Source organism: Carcharodon carcharias, chromosome 4, assembly GCF_017639515.1.
Source record: "Carcharodon carcharias isolate sCarCar2 chromosome 4, sCarCar2.pri, whole genome shotgun sequence".
NCBI classification, from domain to species: domain Eukaryota; kingdom Metazoa; phylum Chordata; class Chondrichthyes; order Lamniformes; family Lamnidae; genus Carcharodon; species Carcharodon carcharias.
This window is the reverse complement of record NC_054470.1, coordinates 19,766,457-19,784,820: the sequence shown is the minus strand read 5'-3', so window position 1 is coordinate 19,784,820 and position 18,364 is coordinate 19,766,457. Positions and strand designations below refer to the sequence as shown.

Below are 18,364 nucleotides of genomic sequence, written 5' to 3'. Positions count from 1 at the left end.
GCTGATGCTATCGTTGGCCTCCAACAGTGTCAACACTAGAGGGGTGAGAAGTAGCTCGATCTCACTCCAGCTTAACCTTCTCCTCGAGGAATCATCCAGGGGCCCTCGGGAACCTACAGAGAGGAGGATCAGCAGGTGCATACCCAAGGGCCATACATCCAGGTGACTCCGAGTGTGTCCTGCCCATCCAAATCCCCTTTTCCTGTGGCCTCCAGCAGCTCCAGCTCCAAAGGCTGAGGAGAGTACCACTGCCACACAACAAGACCCCAAAAGCAGGCTGGGGCCCTCCAGGTCTCGGCCTTCCAGAGGGGACCCACCAAGGTATCACAGACAGGGCGTAGCAGTCAGCAGTCTGTCCCCATCTCCACTGTGGATGTCCAGGGAGCACCAAGACATAGTGTCAGGATTAGGGAGATTAAAAATATATAGTTTCACCATTTGGGCATGGGCGTTAATCATTTGTACATAATGTTGACTATTGTAAATAAACTCCCAACAATGTCACCCTGTCTAAGGCTCCTTGTTATGATGAGCAGTGTTTGTGTCAGTCTGAAGTGAAAGCTTGGTCCCTGCACAAGTCTAGGGCCTCAGTCCTGTGTTTTGTGCAACCTACCCAGCACACTGATGGTGTGCTTTCACAGTCATTGGACACATCAGTCATGCCTGCACCTTGACAGTGTTTGTCATTGCTGCCAGAGTGCCCTGGGCTGGTGGTACAGCAGCTCTCAGCACCACTGAGGTGCGGCTGGCCCCCCCACCCACCCTCTCATCAGCATCTGTGTTCGGTGACAGTGTGGTCATGGAGGGTTCAGCTCACAAAGGATGCCATAGGATCAGGAAAAGTTAAAGTTTCATGGCTGCGTCCCAATGATATGACCCTGTTCGCAGAGCACAAGCAAGATGCCATCAGCCAGAAGAGTGAGACATTCACATAAGCTGTGTGAGGATCTATGGAGCGTCCCCACAGCATGTCATCATCATCCTCCTAGGATGTAGGGACTATGGGCATCTACTGCATCTCCATGACAGGAGCCTTATCATAGAGGGTATGTGCACTGCCATCAGCCAGACCGGAGTCAAACACTCACAGATGCAATGTGAGGACTTATGCAGTGTTGGCATCATCCTCCACAAATCTAGTAGCTATGAAGGCCTCCCCAGCGTGCCTGTCTCGTCTGGACAATGCGATGGCCTCATCAACATCATCCTTTTCTTCGAGGACCTCCTCACCCTCATCACCATCAATGTCCTCTTCATCAGGGGAAACGTGCAGCTCCTCCATCTCCTCCTCAGGCAGCTCTTTCCCTGTTGCAGCGCCAGGTTGTAAAGGGCGCAGCAGGCGACGGCGATATATGACACCCTCTGTGGATTATATTGCAGGGCTCCACTAGACCAGTCCAGGCAGCTGAGCCTCATTTTCAACATCCCACTGGAGGGTCCTACCAAAGTGCAAGTTGTAGCATGAGCCTTGAAGTACCTTCTCTCTGCTGTACTCTGAAGCTGCGGCATGGGCATCATCAGCCACGTCCTCTGCGGGTAGCCCTTGTCCTCATGGATCCAACCCTGCAGCCTCTGTGGATCCTGGAAGATGTCAGGGATCTGAGATTTGCTCAGGATATAGGGGTAATGGGTGGACCTGCATGATGCATTTGCTGTGGTTGCAGACCACATTCAGCGAGTTGACGAAGCTGACCGCTTGTTGCCACAGAGATCTGAGTGAGCGCAACTGATGGCATCCTACATCTGTGGGAAACCAGAGATCTGCACACATCTCAGCGCTCTTGCATCCTGGCATTCCTGATCCCAGGCGAAACGCATTAGTTGTGTCCCTTTGCGAATATGGCGCCTGTGACCTCCTGAATGCATTTGTGCGTGGAGGCTTACGAGATCCTGTAGAGCCCTGGAAGGAGCCACTGGCACTAAAATTGAGCACCGCGGTCACTTTAACAGCCACTGGTAGTGGATGCCCTCCAGGTCCCCATGGCACCAAATCCTGCAACACTTGGCATATGTGAACAACCAGTTCCCTTGACATGTATACTCTTCTGTGACACTGGTTCTCTGTTATCTGGAGGAATGTCTATAGACCCTGGGTCTAGCTAGGTGTCAGCCAGTGATGGCTCACTGTGGCACTTCAGCAGCGTGCACAGGAGTCCCAGCCCCCTTCTTCATGAGGATGCTGCTCTTCCCTCTGCCCAGCCAGATGCCTTCATCGCTCGCTTTGCCTTCGTCTCCGCTCCCTGTAAGCCATGAGGCATAAAGCTAAGTCACCAGGCTCTATGATCCCGATGCACTCCTCCTGTAGGGTGAAAGAGAGAGACATGTGGATTAGCTTGGGTGTACTGAGAACCTCTCTTGGTTAAGTCTGAAGGCCCATTAAGGCATCCCGGAGAGTGCTGGCCACCACTTGGATGGCCAGAGTTTAGTGCGCTGCCTGGCTGCCCAAGACCCCACCCACCTCCGCCCCACTCCACCTGACCAATTGGTAGCAACTTCGTCCACTGGACTGCATGCCATGCTCTCAGTTCAGGTGCATGCATCCTCCTAACACGCACTGTGCTGTTAGCTTAAACCATGGGGGAGACTTAAAATTGTATTCCCACAATTTAATTTGAAGTAATACTCCAGGTTAACTTTGTATATTCTTATCACCTTGGACACCTTTGTAAGTTTATTCCTCAAACTCTTCCTTTCAAGAAGCCCAAGGCCAGAATTTTCCACCCCCATTGGTGTTGGGCGACATGGTGGGCATGAGCAGATAATATGGCAAGAAGGTCAATAATCAGTTTTACACTTTTGTGAAATCAATTTGCAATCGTCCACTCGGCCCATCAGTAGCAGGCCACCTTTCCCGCTGTCCAACGTTGGGAACCCAATTTCAATACATTTGCATCTCAACATCTTACCTGCCCAGCAGAATCATCCCCCCACGCTGGATCAGCCGGGCAAGTCAGTGCGGTTGCATGCCAATGTGTTTCACAACAGCATTTAAAAGGCGTGCTCCTGGCGAGCTGAACTTTATGGGGAATTCAGAAGTGAGTGTATGCTAACATTGCGCAGCGTTCACAAGGGTCTCCTGTTCAACTTCAAGGTCCAAGCCTGAATGAAGAGATTGCAAGGGCCTGTGAGCACCTCCACCAGTGACTGCTCCATGGCCAGCTGTCGCAAGGAAATTGTACAATGTGCCCAGTCGTCCAACAGAAATACTTCAATGTACGATAAATGAAAACACTGTGAGAAGCAGGTAAACAAGCCTAAAGTAAATGGTCGCTTGGTATTACAGAACTTGAGTAATGTTGAAAAGAGAGGTATGCTGTTGAAGCTTTTCTTTTTACACTCATCAGGATAGATACAAGAATGCCAAACGTCAAAGGGAACAACAATTTATCCTGCATGAGAAAAGCGTGCTGATTGGTTGGCAATTTGATTCTGACTGGTTGGGAGCTTGCCATGGAGAATGCTTCAGGGAACTAACGTTCTCCATGCTTTTGTTTACCTCAAAAAAGCTGCAACGCCCCAACATGTTCGTTTTGCCTGCAGAGGTCAGGTCCCTGCGTCTGAATATATAGTAATACCTAAAGTAATTGCATTTCAAAGGGTCGCCTATGTTTATTTAATAAAGTCTGAATTGGAAGTGGGAAGGATGTCGACAGTTGTCCATGGGGGGGGTTTAAATTATTCATATGGCTCGCAGAACAAAGATGATGCTTGTCAATTAGAGATTATTAATTTAAATCTCTATCTGGTACATCCAAGGTGTGTCACATTGTCGTGGAGATAGATTGCAAGGAGGGTTTTTTATTTGGTTTTGGATTTAGTTGTGTGATTTCTCACAGAACCAGTCTGTTGAAACCCGGGAGCAGCCTTGAGACAAGCAAAGAGAGAGATTCTGCTGGAAGCTGTAGACAAATAGCAGAGGGTTATGAGAAACCAAGGGTGTTATGTTAATTTGGAGTCACTAAGCAAGAAAGCAGTAAGGCCCATGCTTGAGCTGGGGCATCCACAATGCGGATCATAACAACATAAACCAGCCATCACTCAGTTGGTAGCACTCTCATCGCTGAGTCACAAGGTTGTGGGTTCAGGTCCCACTTCCTGACTTGAAATCAAAAATCTATCTTGACACTCCAGTGTGACAGTGAGGGAGTGCTGCACTGTCAGAGATGCTGTCTTTCAGATGAGACATTAAACCAAGGCTCTGACCTCTCAAGTGGATGTAAAGGATCCCATGGCACTATGTTGAAGAAGAGCAAGTAAATTATCTCTGGTGTTCTGGGCAATATTGATCCCTCAAACGACATCACATTATCACATTCATGTTTCTGGGGGCTCGTTGTGTGCAAAATGGCAGTGCATTTCCTACATTGCAACAGTGACTACACTTCAAAAGTACCTCATTGGCTGTAAAGTGTTTCGAGATGTCCAACCTGTCATGAAAAGGATTATTATAAATGCAAGTCTTTTTTTGTTTTTCAAAGAGTAATCACTGTGTAGAATAAAACTCCAGCCAAAACAGAGGAGGCAAAAATCTTGGAATAATTTAGTAAACAATTGGATTCTGCAATAGTGGAATGTTATTCAGTGGTAGCTTGTTAGAATATCTACAGGCTCACCCCAAACTCCCAAAGTATTGAAAAATCCATAGCAGTTGGCTGTTCTTTCCTTGGCACAGTCTTCCGAGGTATGCTGCCATATGGAAGGCCCATCAACACCTGAAGTATAAAAGTGTTATTAACATTACATTGCAGTTTCTTTTGCTCCTCTAACAAATCAGCAATACTTCCTATTATAGTATCATCTAAAATGTTAACACCATAACCTCTAGGTCTCTATTGAAATCATTGATATGCTTGGTGAACAGAAGTAGCCCAGAACTGAATCCTGTGGGACACCATAGCCTGCTTTCAACCACTCTGAAAAATTGCCCTTAACTTCTCATATATCTTTTGTCCTTTGCAACTAATTTTTAATCCAGTTGCATGCCACCTTCATCATCCCTAGTCAAAGGCTTTCTTCTAAATTCAATGTATTCCACAGCCACTATAAATTCCCCTCTATCATGTCTGTTACCTCTCCGAGCTGGCTATGCTGTTGCACTCTTCAGCCTTCCATCCTCTCCTCCATGTCCTCATCATGCCTTTCATCAAAGCATATGAACAATGGAACTCCAAAATGAAAATCCATCACCACACAAAAATTAAGTTATTTGTAAAATGTTTTAAGTGCTTGTCAACAACTTTTCATTCCCAAGATTTCAATAGGCTTCTTGATTTGCAGTTGATTCCATGTCTTCCTGTCTAGCAAAATCACTGATGTGTAAATAAAGGCCTCCGCTATGTGTTCCCATCTCTTGTCCCAACTTAAAAGTGTCAGGGCAACATCTCCCCCCTGTCGGGGGGGGAAGTGCAGGAGCGACCGCAGGCAAGCAGCCTTCCAATCGGCACCCCCAGTCGGTGAGGGGGCACCGCCACTTTGCGTGGGCGGGCCAATTAAGTCCGCCAGATCGTCTCCGATTTAAAACTTTAAATAAAGGTTTCTTATAAATTTCCCTGCCATGTCCCCTCATGTGACACTGTCACATGAGTTGGGACATGTCCATAACTTTTATTGAAGCCTTTAATAAAAATTTGAATACCCTCATGAAACTTCATCCCGCCCACGGATGAGGTTTCATGCTTTTTCCGAGGTCCGCTCAGACTCCCAGCCTGCCCGCCAATCTTAACATTGGACGAGCAGGTCCATCAATCAGGTTAATGAGCTTTTTAATGGCCTTAATAGACCGTTGACAGTTTGGCAGGCACACAGCTGCATTGGCAGCGCGCACACCAAACTGAAAATCTAAATGAAGTCCGCCCAACATATCCCCATGTTATTTTACATGTCGGCGAGTGGGTCCCGCCCCCGCTTGTCAACTGGATGATGTAGCCCTCAGTGTTTCCTTCCTGGGTGGTGGAAGAGTGGAGAGGGGATGGAAGTAAACAAAAACTAAAGGGAATCCCAAGGGCGATGAAGCCACGTACCTTGTTTTCATCTACATGTGGCAAAGTGTGCTTAAGGTGGGCAGTGCCTGTCTATCTTGGGGGTCACCACAGGAGAACGATGTTTCTCTGGAGACAGAATTTTGACACTAAGGGTGGGATTCTCCGGTCCTGCTGGCGGTGGGTGTCATGATGGGCGTGAGCTGACAATAGAAGACCAAAATTCGGTTTTACGCCATTGTGAAACCAATTCACGATCGTCGGCTCCACCTGTCAATGGTGGGCCGCGTTTCCTGCCGCTGCATGTTGGGAACCTAATTTCAATACTTTAGCATCTCATTATCAGCCCTGCTTGCTGGAATCATCCCCCCACGATGGATTATCTGGGCATGTTGTGTGATTGCACTCAGACGTGTTTCACAATTGTGCATTGGTGAAATGCACCTCGCAAGCTGCGCTTTGCTTGGGACTTTGAGGTTTGTTTGCCTACCTTGCTTCGGGCAGCACTCACTGTCACCAGTGCCAGGCTTCACATGCAGCACATCACTTTTAGGATGGCTCACAGGCAGGTCTCTACCTACCAGACCAGCCATAAGGCTTTTCAATGGCTGCGGGACTAGGGCATGCTTGGGGAAGGGGGAGGAGTAGTCTCAGGCAAGAGAAGAGGCTGCAAGGCAAAGGCTGAACTGGGGAAGGAGGGTATCCCAGAGTATGTCTGGGGGCACATGTTGATCTTTGCAAGTGGCCTCAAGATGGTGAGGGTAGAGGAGGCAGTCTCCAGAGCAGATGAGGCCAGATGGAGATGTGAGGGTACATGTGAGAGAATAAGTGGTGATGTCCCTTGAGCTGGCAGTGAGTGAGATGCCAGTGAATGTGTGATGGCTTTGTGAGTGTGAGAGTTTAGAGTAATGAGGTGGTTTCCTTACCCTGGTGGCACAGATGAGATCATTCATCCTCTTTCTGCACAGGTTGCCAACTTCTGTGCAGTGTTAGCACTGACCACCACTGCCACCGCCTCCCAAACTGGAGGTGAGATTGTTGGACCTCCTGCAGCCAGAGTAAGGGTGGAGGACATCATGGCGAGCCTCCAAAAGGCATTCCAGTGACAGGTCACTGAACTCTTCTTGGCTTTCTGAGCTATGTCATCACTGGAGCAGCCCTGGTCTGCCAACATTGAAAACCGTGTGGGCCGCTGCTGTTTAGATATGGCAACCGATGTGTGGAAATGGTGAGATAATGGTGTGGTGGGCGATTCAGAGACTGCCCACCAGCAAGACATGTTTCTTGTGGCTGCATAATTAATGAGGCGAGAAGCAGACGATACAGCGTGAAAACCCACCATTGCGGCTTGCAGGATAAAACGTCATTTTTCACACCTGATACTGCATGTAGTGCAAATCTGGGCTGGCTTGTGATGCAAAGTGATGCCAACAATGCGGGTTCAATTCCTATATCGGTTGGGGTCATCAACGAAGGTCTTCTCAACCCCGCCTGAAGTGTGGTGACCCTCGGGCTGAACTCACCACTGGTCGTCTCTCTCTCTAATAAGAGAGCTGCCTATGGTCCTCTAGCGCTATGGCAGCTTCCATTCATTTCTATCTCTCTTTACCACACTGCCTCTCTTTCACCTGAATTCAGGCAAGTTTCATGAGGAAAGCCCAGGATAAAGAGGAACAAAGTCAGGGGGATTATGGCAGAGACCCAAGAAAATTGTGAGAAGAGAGCAAGAGGTGGAGATAGTATCAAGTTAGGTAGAATGCAGAATAGTGGCAGGAAAATGGTAATAAATAAAACAGGGCCTCATCAGGCTTTGAAAGGAAAGTTGCAAGGCTATTAAGGGAAGAGAGAGTAAAACTACAGAAACCAATTCAATTTAACTGCATAATAACTGAACATAGTCTGCAATTGTTTCAAAAAGGACAGCAGCAATTAGGTTTAGAAGGACATAAGCTCCATGACATGTCATCATTAATACCACAAATACAAGACAAAATATTTTATTTTTGACCATGAAAACTATCTGGTTTACATTGAAATGCTCAGGCTAGCATTTAACAGAGTCACTCGTTTTCCTGTTTACAAACTATTAATACACATTGAGGGTAATTTTGTGTGATAGTGTAAAATGGATGATAAATAATTGAAAACATGTTTTAGATCCCTCTTGATTTTTATTTCCATAGACTTTGATTGCTCCCACTGTATGCATGTATTTTATTAAGAGTCTACTTACACAATATTCAGTAGCAACAACAATTTGTATTTATAAAGCACCTTTAATATAGTAAAATACCCCAAGGCACTTCACAGGAGTGTATCCAATGAAATTTAACACCAAACTACATAAGGGGCTAGTTCTCCAGGTCCCCAACCCTAACCCAGAAGAGCCTGCCCAATGTCCCAACAGCTACGCTGCTTTAAAGTGAGACTTACACCCCTTTCTCAGGAGGAAGTCCCGCCTTAGAGAGCTGTAAGCCAATCAGATGACTAGCAGCTCCTTTGTCACAGCAGTGCTAGCCAGGAGTGGTGGCCACTGCTGTCCTGCCGTGCCAGGGAGCCCAGGTAAATCCAGAGTCAGGGTCTCTGTGAGGGGTTGAAGAATTCAGGGGAGCAAGTTCAAAACACCAGGATGGGAGAGTTAAAGGGAAGGTTACCTTTGGCAGAGGGAATGCCTCTGATGATAGGTCCAGGGACACCACAAAGGATGTCCCCCTTTTTCCCTGCCAGCACAACTAAAGCTGCTGGGCTTCCTGCATGGTATGGGCCTCCACCCACCACCCCGCTCCACGGCAGGTAAAATACCAGTGAGGGAGGGATGTGGTTGTTAAGTGGCCATTAATTGGCCACATAAGGATCTGAATAGGCCCAAAGGTATGTGGGCCACCTGATACCTCCCCTGCACCCTGTAAGGTTTCAGACAGGTCAGGGCGGGTGGGTAAGGTCACCCACTGGATTTTTCGTGCTGCCCACCTTCAAACCCAACGGCAGAGGAGCATAAAATCCAGCCCAAGGAGACATTATGGTATATGACCAAAAGCTTTATCAAAGAGGATTTTTTTAAGGACTGGCTTATAGGAGAAAAGAGAAGAAGAGGGGCAGAGATTTAGGGAGCGAATGCCTTTCAAGGTTAGGCCTTTGTAGCTGAGTTCATGGTTGCCAACGCTGGTGTGATCAAAATCAGGTATGTCCAAGAGGTATGTCAGATGGTTGTATGGCTGATGGACGTTACAGAGATGGGGATTGTTAAGACAACAGAGGAATTTAAAAACATGTATCAGTATATTAAAATTGATCTTAACAAGATCCATTGTAGATCAGTGAGCATGGGGTTGATGAGTGCTGAGGATATGGTGTGAGTTAGGACATGGACAGCAGAGCTTTGGATGAGCTCAAGGTTACAAAGGATAGAACATGGAAGGCTAACCAAGAGTGCATTGGAGTAGTCAAGTCTGGAGGTAACAAAGTTCATGGATGAGGGTTGCAACAACAGATGAACAAGACAGGGTGGGTATCAGGTGATGTTATGGAAGTAGAAATAGATGGGCTGGGATCTTCTGGTCCTGCCTGGCACAGGAATAGTCGTGGGCAGGATGGATAATTTGATGGACCAGCTAAAGGTCAGTTGACTTTGGGCAGGATTTTCCGGTCCCATCCCACCCATGGTCTTTGTGATTAAGCAGATATATGGTCAGAAACTCCACTCACCTTTAAAAATATAATTTGGTCATTTGATTCTGCCAGGAGTGAGGACAATTCCAAGAATTAACTGTCATTAATTTCATTTGACACAAAACATGAGGTTTTTTTTTTAAATTCCAAATAATTTTATGCAATTAGGCTAGAAGTGTCATCAAGAACTCAAGACTTACCTCTGGAATGACAACCAAGCCAAAAGTTAAACTAAAAAGAACCAGATTAATCCCATAGAGCCACCGTAGGAAAATGAAATACGAAGCTACGGAAGAACCAAAGTGACCTATGATAAAAGAAATATTGCTATCAATCTCATATAGTTTAAAATTACTTTTTGAAAACATATAGGGGCAGGAATTTCTGGCCCCGCTCGTCATCGGGGTTGTCTAGTCCCGCCGGAAGTCAATGGACTTTCGGCTGGGCCATCGCATGCCCCCCAGCAGGTCCCAGGAACATAGATTAAATGTGCACAATTTCACTCTCCCATTCAATTTGTTTACTGCCATCAAGTTTCTAAGTGACTGACTAACAGTAATAATTTTAAATAGTCAACAAGTTGCCCTTATTCAACATCTTTAGCCTAATGAATTGTCCCAACTCACTTCACAATGAAAAGAAAGGGGAAGGGATCACTGAGCAGAAGTTTCAAGATTTGAATTAGGGAGGTGACCAAAGAGACGATTGAAACTATATGTTTTGAGGAGGTAATTGTAGCTTGACAGAGATGTGGTGAGTCAGAGGACTTTTTGAACAAAGTTCCAGAGTGCAGTGGTCAGTGCTGGGAAGACAGAAAAAGAAGGAATACAAAAAAAAAGGGGTCAGAAAAACCGAAGGTTATGAGCTGGTTGAGTGTGTGAGGAGCTGGGCATTGAAACCAGTATACTGAGAGATAGGAAATTAATGAAGGTTAGCTAAGACACAAGTGGGTGATGCATCAGTGGGACTAAGTGTGAATGGGCATGTAAACGATGAGGGTTTGGCTGAGTTGCTGGTCATTTAGCATAAGACTTGAGGTATGGTAAAAACACTAGGGAGTCAGGGGGAGTGATGATTGCAAACATGAGGACTTCCAAGGCAGTGGGGCTGAGGTAAAGAAGAGGTGGATAATGTTATAAAGGTGAAATTAAGCACCCTTGTAATAGATATATGGGGTGAGAGGCTCAGCTCAGGATTAAAGACGTCACTGAGGTTGTGCACTATCTGGACCAATTTGAGTGAAAACCCAGGGATGAATTTCTAGTGAAATAAGATTTTAAGCTTGCCCAGCAGAAGGTAAATCAAGTGCTGTTATGTTATCCCAACCCTTGCTTTTTATTCATTCATGGGATGTGGGCATTGCTGGCAAGGCCAGCATTTATTGCCCATCCCTAATTGCCCTTGACAATGTTATCATGAGCTACCTTTTTAAACCACTATAGTTCATGTTTTGCACATACACCCACAGTGCTTTTGGGGAGGAAGTTCCAGGATTTTGACCCAATGATGGTAAAGGAAGATCAATATATTGCCAAGACAGGATGGTGTATGACTTTAAGGGGATCTTGTGTGTGGTGGTGTTTCCATGCACCTGCTGCCCTTGTTCTTCTAGGTGGTAGGAGTCAAGGTTTGGAAGGTGGTTTCAAAGGTTCCTTGTTGAGTTGCTGCAGTGCATCTGTTTAAAGTAATGGAAGGGATGTCAATCAAGCGAGTTGCTTTGTCCTGGATGGTGTCAAACCCCTTAAGTGTTGTTCGAGCTGCAGCCAGCTAAGTGGGGTGTATTCCATCACACCCTTGACATGTGCCATGTAGATGGTAGACAGGTTTTCGGTGTAGGAAGTGAGATGGCCAGCACAGAATTCCCAACCTCTGATCTGTTCTTGTAATCACAGTATTTATATGACTGGCCCAGCTAAGTTTCGGTCAGTGGTGATCTCCAGAATGTTTACAGTGCGGTATTCAGCAATAGTAATAAGGTTGAAATTCATGGGAGAAAGTTTGATTCTCCCTTGTTGGACATGGTCATTGCCAGGCATTTGTGTAGCATGAAAGCTACTTGTCGCTATCAACCCAAGTCTGAATGTTGTTCGGGTTTTATTGCATGTAAGCACAGAGTGCTTTATTATTGGAGTAGCTAAGAATTGAACTGAACACTGCAATCTTCAATGAACATCCCCACTTCTGACCTTATGTTGGAGGGTAGGTCATTGATGGAGCAGCTGAAGATGGTTGGGTGTGTGGACATGCACATTCACACTGGTAGCAGGGAGCACAGAATTGCCCTTTGTGTGTTCCCAACAAGTTCCTGCCCTTATCATTTTAATAAGTTTGAAATCAGGCATAGGATGGCACCGGCCCAGAGGAGTAGGGGCTTATTTTAAATAGCAAAATCACGTCCTGATGATATCATCAGCACATGTGCGCCATTTTAACCACAGACCTGACCAAGGGCTGCCATTGTCTCAAACTCACCAGCGAGAGCTTATGGCAGTCAATATCTTGGCCACCAGAATCTCAGACATTGTTTTTTATGGTTTTAAGATTCCTTCTGGGCCAGAAGGCACCCCATAAAGGTATCTTGGGTCTTGCCTGCCTTGAACATCCCCCTCCACCAATCAGGGAATCTGCTGACCCCTTCCCTATTTCTTACCTAGCTTGTCGAGACTGATTCCATGGGTCTCTGGCGGTAGCCTAAGCTCCCACAAATTTTTCAGCAATGTCATAATTCCCACCTGCTTTGGGTCTGAGCCTATGTCAGGAAATGTTCATCAAGCCAGGGAGTTCAAATCTCCTGGAACCAGACAGTTTGGTGTCCAATTTAGAAACGGCCCCCTAACTCCCACCTCAAGTTAAAATTGGGGCCACACGGCACAGGGCAGGACTCAAATCACGCTTGAGATGTTTAGATTCAATTCACATCAGTTTGTGTAGCAGGATAGGGGATGATCACAATCTACAAAGGGAGAACACAAGACCATAAAGTATGTTCTCTGTGTATCATCAAGTCCAAAAATGTCTGAACCATTCTGGCGACATGCATAAAGTTTCTCTCTTTGGTATTAACGCAGTTTGTCAGGTTCAAACGCTACCCAAGATGACAGTAGCACGGATACCAAACACCGATTCAAGTGAAAATACCTCAGGCATCAATACGCAAGTCAAATGAAGATGGTTGGGTGTATAAATCAATTGTTGTATAAATCAATTGGCAGGATTCACTACAGAAGTGAAGGCAATGGAACTCAGCTTCCCTGCTGTGCATCAAACCCAAGCAGAAACAATCTCTCCCATCTACTTTTCCTTCTCAAATTGAATGTTTGGCAGCATACTGCCATGCTACAGATAGTCTAATTTGGGTGATTCAACTAAAACCTAATGTTCTCTCAATAAATAAGCAGCCAGCACCTGATAATTTACATTTATAGCATCAAACATACATTGGTAAGATCCAGGAATGAATCTTTAATATTCTCAGGCGGTTTTCCATAATACGTGGCTCAAACAAAAATGGGATTTTCCTTCATTTTGTATTGACAAGGTTGTCAAAATAGAACGTGAAGAGAATCAATGCAAAGACCTCGATCCTGCTTTATTCCTCCAGGATTAATTTAATTCATAGGGTAAATGGAAGGAAAAAGGATAACCTTTACTGTTCTGATGGCTGTTCTATCTGAACCTTGGGCAGTGTATTCTTTGTCCCCTATCTCATGATGGTTGATTCCTTTTCATTAATGTGCATAAAAGAGATACAATAAGGAGCCAAGTTTATAAATTTCTGGGGAGGGGGACTAGTATAAAGTAATATAATTCCAGTTTTAGGATTTGACATTTGTAACAGTGCTCTCATTCAAGTGGCTGCTGCTGGGCCCATCTAGTTAAAATGGCATGATGGTGGCAAGCCTACCATTTTAACAACTTTCCCACCTCTGAGCCTCTCCCCAGTGCCCCATAAAATTCAGCCCAGTGTATTTGATTTTGTGGACACCCAACCCATTTGAAGCCTCATTTTCTTTTGTTGTCTACCATGTTTTTGGTCCTTCCTGCTGTGTGAGGTTAAGAGGAGATGTTGGCTAGGGTGTCAAGCTCCAAAATGGCTGCCATAAAATCTTGCTGATTAATGATAGGATTCTGGACCCTTATGTTAAATGCTGCCTATATTGTGCTTACGCCTTCACCAAAACGGTGTCCAGCATGGCCAGCTACAGAAGTGTGTGTGCACTGTGGGCACCAATTTGGAGGCAAATGGCATCAAAATAAATGGACACTATAGAGTCAAATTTCACAGCACAGAACTTTCATTCACATGTTCACTTTTAATAACTAAAGTAGGAGAATTCGATTATACTGTACATTCACCTTTTACCATTAAAAAAGGGATTAGAATCCACTTCACACTGATAGGATGTGAAGGAAGGGAACTGCAGAGCTTAGGTCCTAACGGAGTAATGAAAACTGGGGATGCACATGAGGCAGAACTAGAGGAGAGTGAGTTGGAGGTCTGGAGGAGACTACAGAGATAGGGAGGGGTGAAGCCATAGAGCAACTGAAAACATGGATGAAAATTTAAAGATTGAGGCATTGCTAATTTAAGTCAGAAAGTACAAAGGTGATGGAGAAACAGAAATGCTTGAATTAAGTAAGAAAGAACTTACTATTGCAATTATTGACTGCTTCATAATTTACAGGTGCCAATTATTTTTTATATCCTGCAGACGATATGTGAATGAAAGTTCTGTGCTGTGAAATTTGGCTTCATAGTGCCCATTTATTTTGATGCCATTTACCTCCAAAATGGTGCCCACAGTGCACGCACACTTCAGTAGATGGCTGTGTTGGACACCATTTTGGTGAAGGTATGAGCACACATATAGGGAGCATTCAACATATGGACGCAGAGTTGGCTGACCCTACCATTAATCAGCATGATTTGATGGCATCACCACCATTTTGGAACTCAACACTCTAGCTAAAGCCCTTTCTTAATCTCACACTGCAGGAAAGACCAATAGCACCTATACTATTTCAAGGAATCATCAATTAATTTCTTCTTAGGGGCTAATTAATTTCTACTGGCTCTTGCTACACATGTAGAAATATTTGTTGGTTTCCAGCATTGCTTAAGGTTGGTGAAATCTGCAGTGAGCGGTGTGACAAGTGCTGTAGAACTTTGGCCCAATTTCAAGGATTCTACAGGAACTGCTTGTTCCCAGACATGGGTTCAGTAGTTTGCATCCCCCATAGACTACAGCATGACAGGGAGAGTGAGCAGAGGTGACACAGAGCAAGAAAAGCTGCTGGAAAAGGGAGAAAGAGGAAGGAGAGAGGGCTCTCAGCAGGAGGCCCCATTCACCCATTCAGATGGCAATTCTTCCACCTGAACCTCAGCAAGGAACAGTGGGTTAGGTGTCTCCTCATCACTAAGGATGTCCTCACTGAAATCAAGAGTCACAACTGCAGCCTCAGAGCAGGGAAAGGGTGGATTTGTTAGTGGTTGTGAAGGTGAATGCACTTATGAACTTGTGTGTGTCTGGCTCCCTCCAGTTTGGAGCAAACAATATTTGCAACTGTTGTGAAAATCTGGTTCATAATTTATATAGGTTAGGATAAAACTTTTAGTTTCAGAAGTATACCTTTTAAGTTGCTGGCTGCACAACTGAATTTTGCTTCCAATATATTCATTTACTGAGGCATACTTACTCTCAATTTCTTTTATTTTCATCTCCCAAGGTATGCATGAAGTCTTAAAATTTTCAAAGTCCCTTTTAAATTTGATCCATTTCTGAAATATTAAATAAATAAGTAAATGATGGATGACTTTTTATAATTGGCTAAAAGTATAAATATGCACACTTTAAGAACTAAAACACCCTTGCACAGATGCAACCCACAATAATAAGTTTGAATCAAATGATTCAAAACATGTTCTTCATGGTGCTCTTTTAGACCATCCTCCTTTCTTCAAGGAACCAAAGATGTTGTTTTCTATTTTGTGCAAATAGACATAAACCTTTCAGAAAATAAAACATCAATAAAATTTTAAAATTATAGTTTATGATGTTTTTAAAGTCATTATGAATTAACTGATTTACCATCCAATATATTTCTTTAATTGCTTCATCCTGTTTGTAGTTAGAATAGTAATGGCAACATGATTGCAAACTGCTTTGTTGCTCCAATGTGCTGTGCTACATAGTAATAAGATATGGGTTTCTACTTTTGCTTGCATTCTGTATGTTACATCCATAAAACAGAAGTCACACTCTCAGCTCATCAGCCAAGCTGAGCTCTAGGTATCTTTTGAAATGAAATGGATTGGGCAGGTTGTCTTATGAGGAAAGCTTAGACAGGCTAGGCTTATATCTGCTGGAGTTTAGAAGAGTAAGAGGCAACATAATTGAAACCTTTAAGATCCTGAGGGGTCTTGATGGGGTCGATGTGAAAAGGATGTTTCTTCTTGTGGTAGACTCTAGTACTAGGGGTCATGTTTAAAAATGAGTTCCCCCATTTAGGACAAAGATGAGGAGAAATTATTTTTCTCAGAGGATGGGAATCTTTGGAACTCCCTTCTTCAATAAGCAGTGGAAGCAGAGTTTTTAAATGTTTTTAAGGAAAAGGTTGATAGATTCTTGATAAGCAAGGGGGTGAAAGGTTATCTGGGGCAGGCAGGAATGTGGAGTTGAGGTTACAATCAAATTAGCCATGGTCTTATTGAACGGCAGAGCAGGCTCGAAGGGCCAAGTGCCTTACTCCTGCTCCTAATTCATAAGGATGTATGTGTGGTCAAAACATTTTTTTACTTTTCACACCAAAATTCACCAATCCTTTACAATAGTTTTTATCATCATTACCACAACTACTTCTTACCACAGTGTCTACCCAGTAAGCCAGCTACTTTAATTGTTCGAGCTCCTAATCTACTAATACTATGAGATGTGTCCTGTGTTATGAAAGGTTGATAGCTGGGAAGTTTCTTCTGAAGTCTTTATGAACTGAGGTAACTCTTGTCCAACCCAAGCCTGGTTGCCATTTTCTTGTATTGTCCAGGGAAGCTAGGTCCAGGTCTGGAACTGCAAAAGACTTAGAGAAGCCAGGAACACGTAGCCAATGTTATGAGATACAGCAACGCCTAACGCAGATCTTTGCAGACCATTGGTGCAAGGCATAAGCACATGTGCTACTGGTCAGTACCAATGCACAAACAATACATAATAACATATATACATACTGGTGAAAATAAAATGAATGTCAGATACTAACCTTTGTCATCATCACTTTGTAGGCGTAAAACTTTCTACCTTTTCCCTTCCCCAGAGCACCTTCAAATTTCTCTATAAATTCCTGAGATTCCCTGATAAATGCAAATTAAAACTGAATTAATAAGACAGCAGCTCCTGAAAGATAATTTTACCTGTTCAGGAGGGTAGGATTATTCAACCTAATATTCTATAGGGGTTCCTCTGTTTTCCCACCATAACTCTGGCAGTGTGAAATTACTTTGAGCCAGATTTTCATTAACCAGGCGGGAAGGTCAAGTTGGGAAATTTCCTGAATTGGCTAACCTATCTCCTTTAAAAGAGGTCCCACCCACCATATTTTCATTCCAGGGAGGTGGGGGCAGAATGCAATTGGGCGCATTACATCTGGAGGCTGTTCGGAGGCAGCCATGGAAGCAGACAAGGTAGGCTGCTTAGAAGCTATGCTTTGGTTCTCTGGAACTTTGACTCAGTTGTATTAAAGGCTGTTAGGCCCTCCAAATCACACCCCTAATACCCCCTCACCCCCAATTCTCCTGCCCATTCCATGCCCCCTCATATACCCCATGCCCCTGACATACCCCCTCATATTCACATGCATCCACTATGTCCAAATACCCCCATTCCCCTTCCATACGTCCCATGTATCCCCCATAGCCACTCACCCAGTATCCACTTTGGGCAGACATCAGGAGTGGCATGGAGAAGAAAAAGCTTACACTCCTAATAATCTAATTGAGGTCTCACTTTTATTCATGAAACTCGTTCAAAAAATGTAAACCCCTCAAGTGGTCAATCTGTTGTAAAAATAAACAAATGTCCATTTCATTGATCACATCAAAGAGAGCATCCCTTACTAACCTCTTAAAACTGTCAATCAAAATGCAAACTCAGCCACTGCTGAGATAAGTTTTTTGTAATTTATTCTTTCATGGGGTGTGAATGTTGTTGGCTAGGCTAGGATTTATTGTCCATCCCTAATTGTCCTTCAGAAGGTGATAGTGAGCTGCTCGCTTGAACCACTGTAGTCATGTGATGTAGGTGCACCCACAGTGCTATTAGGAAGGGAATTCCAGGATCTTGACCCAGCGATAGTGAAGGAACGGTGATATATTTCCAAGTCAGGGTGGTATGTGGTTTGGAAGGGAACTTGTAGGTGGTGGTGTTCCCATTCATCATGTAGCCCTTATCCTTCTAGGTAGTAGAACCTATGGATTTGAAAGATGTTGTCAAAGTAGCCTTGCTGAGTTGCTGCAGTGCATCTTGTAGATGGTACATACTGCTGACACTATGAGTTGGTGGTGGAGTAAGTGAATGTTTAAGGTAGTGGATGGGGTGTCAATCAAGTGGGCTGCTTTTTTGTGTATGGTGTCAAGCTTCTCGAGTGTTATTGGAGCTGCACTCATCCAAGCAGTGGAAAGTATTGCATCACACTCCTGACTTGTGCCTTGTGGATGGTGGACA

General features: G+C 44.5%; 1 protein-coding gene across 1 annotated transcript in view; it reads right to left on the bottom strand.

Moving 5' to 3' along the window:
• tmc2b (transmembrane channel-like 2b) overlaps positions 1-18,364 on the bottom strand; it is a 141,533-nt gene that overhangs the window by 85,833 nt on the left and 37,336 nt on the right. Inside the window, exons 5-8 of the mRNA XM_041185266.1 lie at positions 16,905-16,995; positions 15,345-15,426; positions 9,848-9,954; positions 4,614-4,712 (exon numbers count right to left, since the gene is read on the bottom strand). Of these exons, the coding sequence (XP_041041200.1) occupies positions 4,614-4,712; positions 9,848-9,954; positions 15,345-15,426; positions 16,905-16,995 (379 nt within the window). The remainder of the gene's footprint in view (positions 1-4,613; positions 4,713-9,847; positions 9,955-15,344; positions 15,427-16,904; positions 16,996-18,364) is intronic.